The 4,295-nt window shown below is 37.8% G+C and overlaps 1 protein-coding gene across 1 annotated transcript in view; it reads right to left on the bottom strand.

Annotated features, from left to right (window-relative positions):
- atrn (attractin) overlaps nucleotides 1-4,295 on the bottom strand; it is a 151,332-nt gene that overhangs the window by 117,494 nt on the left and 29,543 nt on the right. Inside the window, exon 6 of the mRNA XM_014017075.1 lies at nucleotides 1,649-1,817. Within this exon, the coding sequence (XP_013872529.1) occupies nucleotides 1,649-1,817 (169 nt within the window). The remainder of the gene's footprint in view (nucleotides 1-1,648; nucleotides 1,818-4,295) is intronic.

The raw sequence follows: 4,295 nt of genomic DNA on the forward strand, positions 1-4,295 counted from the left end.
GTTGTACCTCGTTCCTTTCCTTCAGGGAACAGTAGTTATATGCATAACATTACGATATTGCCACAAATGCATTGGGGTGTTGTGTCTGTGTCTTAGCAACAACGGAACTGACGATATCACATGCATTGTCAGCAACAGCTGAGGGTGGAATCTAAACAGCTGCCAAAATAACACTGGTGAACTCTCTTGGTAAATAATATGGACGAAAACTTACTGCCAAGAGTTCAATGTCTGGACTGCAGTGACGAAACATCACAGTAACATGTCCTGGATGACACCATCTGCTAATCCACCTCGTTTCTTTTTCCCGCTGCTCTTTAAATCTCTGCCTGCTCGTATAGTCTGGAAGCTGGCAGAGAGATGTTGGCATCAGGGACATGATCCTGCAGCCATGTCTCAGTGAAACACATAATACTGCATTCCCTATACTCTTGCTGAGTCCTTGTCAGGGCTTGAGGTTCATCCAGTTTGTTAGCTAATGATCTCACATTGCCCATTAGGATTGATGGAAGTGATGGTTTGAACTTCCTCCTTCTCTCTCGCCTCTTTGCTCCAGCTCTGCATCCATGATGCCTCCTTTTCAACTCCTCTGGGATTTGCGRTTTCAGTTGATGCATTATTTCAGATTTTGCTATATTAAATCAGCTGCTCCCTGTTGTAAACCACCCTGTTGCTATGGTTACGCATAAAGGCAGGAATGAACGCCTGAAAAGAAAAGAAAATCTCAATAAAAGTAACAGAGCTACTCCAACGTGCTGCCACCCTCAGTGGCGCAATTCCGAAACGTAATTTTTTTCGAAATTGATGTGTTTCCATTGAGCAAATTTATTTTCGAAATTCTAATTTGCACATTTTCATGGTCAATGGAAACGCAGCWACTGTTGTGCATGTTTTAGATTTTTCCCCACTCCAACACATCTGAGTCAAATGGCTAAATTAATTTCTCAGCTTGCTGCTAAGTTCTGCAGAAAAGCCTGTGAACCTGTTCAGACCTGGGACTAACGTGTTGCAACACAAACACTGTTAAGAGTGACTTGAGTCACACTTCTGTCTTATCTCTCAGTAAGCTTAATTACCTTACACATGTGAAAACAGCAACGTTAGGGAGCATTAACAGCAACAAAACAAAACAAATCACTGAGCTCAGTGTTCACACTGCTCACTTTACAGCAGTAAAACAAAACAATATCCCAAGCTTTGAACATCACACAGAGCTCTGTTCCCATCATATAAAAATGTAAGGCACTACTGCAAACCTACCGAATCGTTCAAGACTAACAGGTGGGGAAAGCATTAATATGAGAAGTAGCCAAGAAACAAGTGAGAACATGATCTCAAAAGAACAAAAATAAACAGTTGTAAATTAGTTTCGATTTTTACATGTATTTTACATGTATATTGCATATATATTATGCATATGCAATAAATTTTAACTGTCACACTATAACATTTTATACAACTTATGCCAACTTGTGAAAATGTAAAAAACATCTATGTTGAAGATCAAATTTTAAAAAAAATCAATGTTAGGCATGTACATTCTATAATGCTAACAAACTGAATCTCTACATTTCATATCCTACTGTCACATAGCAATCAGAAGAGGAAAACTGCTTTGCTTCTATTCATTTATAAGAAAAAAACTTACGCTTTGACCATGTGATAGTCGGAAGCGTTGAAGACATAGCCTCCAATGACCCACATGATTTCCTGCTCCACTAAAGCCTTGTGGGAAACCCTTGCGAGCCCAGCATCAGTGTACTCCTCTCTACTCCAAAAGGAGGAATTGGCAGGAAGAGAGATGGAACAGTCTGCACCTGAGAGGCAAAGGAAACCACAAAGTCAAGGCACCAAAGAAAAAGAAAATGAAGGAAATTAAGGAGTTTATTATTATTTTGTTTTATTTCTAGTCTGTTTTTATTCCTTGAAGGAACAACAACTGTCATATTTTGAAAAGGATAACTCAAGCTAAGCAACAAAAGATTTTGTTAATGGAGAAGAATAATTCAAGCAAAAAAAACCTGAGTGAGCGCTAAATGAAGATGATAGTAAGCTGGTGGTGGGGTGAGCAGAAGGAATGAGAGTTGGGTTCAAAGCCTCTTGTTGGAGGTGGTGATAGAAAGGTTGACAGACGAGGTCAGGCAGCAGCTCCCATAAATGTCAAGAGACAACATGTGAGCTGCTGTGAAAGTAGGGAGCAGGTAGAAGAAAGCCTGGAGAGGTGGAGGTCTGTTCTGGGGGAAAAAGGAATGAAAGATGGTATCTGTGTGTGTTGATGACAGCTCGGTAATAAAAACATGGATAGTTTCAGTTGATCTCTTGGATCGTTTTTGCTTAGTTTGGTTTAAGAACAAATTTATGAATACTGTTAATTTCCAGTCTGTCAGTCTGTGATTCTAAATGATTAAAACAATCCAAGATCTATGTTGTGTAATAAAATGTTAACTTCTTGTATTTGTCAAATTCCAGGGGGAGATATTTATATTTGTTTTGTTATCAAAAATGAACAAGTTAGCATTAATCAGAAAACAAAGTAATAATAACAGGAAGGGAATAATTTCAGTAGAAAAATAGCTAAAATCTCTAAACATGATTGGAGTACTGTACAACTTTAGTGTTTCTACAACAGCAACTCACAACTTTAAGGGACAGAGTTTTAWAAAGCTGTGTATTTATAGTAAAAACATTAAACTCAAAGTATTTCTGATTTAGACATTTGTCAGCTTTTGCACAAAAGGTTTATTTTAATTTGGAAGCTGTCAGCAAAACTCATTCATGGTATGACATCCCTCTGTGTAAGGAATAGAAATAGAAAAAGAAGAGACTGTTTAATATGCCCGTAAATCAATGTGTGAGCTTCAGTGCATGTTCCACACCTTATTTCATGTTTCTAGTGTATATCTGTGGCAGCGTTACAGTGCCACATACAGGTTTGGCATAGTTACCAATGCATTTTGGGAGGTTTTCTGCATTTCTGTGAGGATGAAAACATTTTTTTACTAGGGTGCCACATTTTCAAGGATATCTTAAAACTTTAATACTTCCTGGAATGGAAACTGCAGTGAGAAAGCCCTTGCATCTCACTATGCACTTTAGAGTTGATTTTTTAGCAGAGACGGAAGAGAAAAATAACTGAACGAGTGAAAAATCCCTTTCATTCCACCAACAAGATCTTTAATCTCTTGTCATCAGAAGACAATACCATTCTCAGGAAATAAGGCTGCTAAATTTCCTGTAGCACTCTCAACACACCACTGTACAAACGAAACTACAGTATGGTTATGTTTCATTATATACAGTATTCTAAAAACAGTAATGTTAAATAAATTATCTCTCACCTTAAATCACCTAATCGTCTCTTAACTTCTGAATAAACAACAAATGTGTGATATGAGGCTGCAAAAGCTTCAATATTAGTGTTGAAAACTGAAGTTTCAGTTTCTGGTTCAGTTACCAGATAAACAGGCAAAATTTGGACARATAAAACATCTACAGGAAACCCAAGCTCCTAAGTGCTGAGCTACAATGGATTCAGAAATGGATGACTGGAGAGGTGGGAGGACCGGCAGCAGAGTGCTACAATGCTAGTAGAGGTGGTCATCGATGGGGGGACTTTGGTAGGCAGGGGTTATGTTGACAGGGCAGGGCACCCTCCTTGGATAATAATAATGTTACATTAACAGTGAAGCTGTGTAGCACACCACTAACAACAGGTTGTCGATTTCTGATTTTACAGAATCAGCAGGCCTGCTGTCATACGGTTTGTTTCTCATTGCTGACTGTGTGACGTGGCTACATGTTTACATGCATGTAGAGCAGATAACTGACTGGTCCATACACACTTGAATGGTAGGTGTGAACAACCTGGCTGTCCACTTGTGACTGAATCAACCAAAACATTTTAGTACAAGATCTGAACAGAAATCCAGGTTATGTATATATGTGAGCCATGATAACATCGAAACGAGGATTAAGTCTAAAAATCGTATATGGAAAAACAGGCAGATACAGGTTTTGATTAAAACGCTTGCAAAAATAACATTTTGTCAAAATATAACAAATAAATGTGTTATCAATGTATCATTTCAATGAACTGTCTGAAATATTATCCTAAAAAAAATTTTTGAAGCACTTTTTTGAGCATTAGCAACCAAAAACCCGATTTTGAGGAAAAACGCCTTAAAATGTTGAGATTTTCACTGTGAGCTATCAAAACTTTTGTTTCTTTCCAGTTGGGAAATCTCAATATTCATATACTATTTGAGGTTTCTTTTTGCAAATGACATAAAAAAATC

The sequence above is a fragment of the Austrofundulus limnaeus genome, unplaced genomic scaffold, assembly GCF_001266775.1.
Source record: "Austrofundulus limnaeus strain Quisiro unplaced genomic scaffold, Austrofundulus_limnaeus-1.0 Scaffold160, whole genome shotgun sequence".
Lineage (NCBI taxonomy): Eukaryota > Metazoa > Chordata > Actinopteri > Cyprinodontiformes > Rivulidae > Austrofundulus > Austrofundulus limnaeus.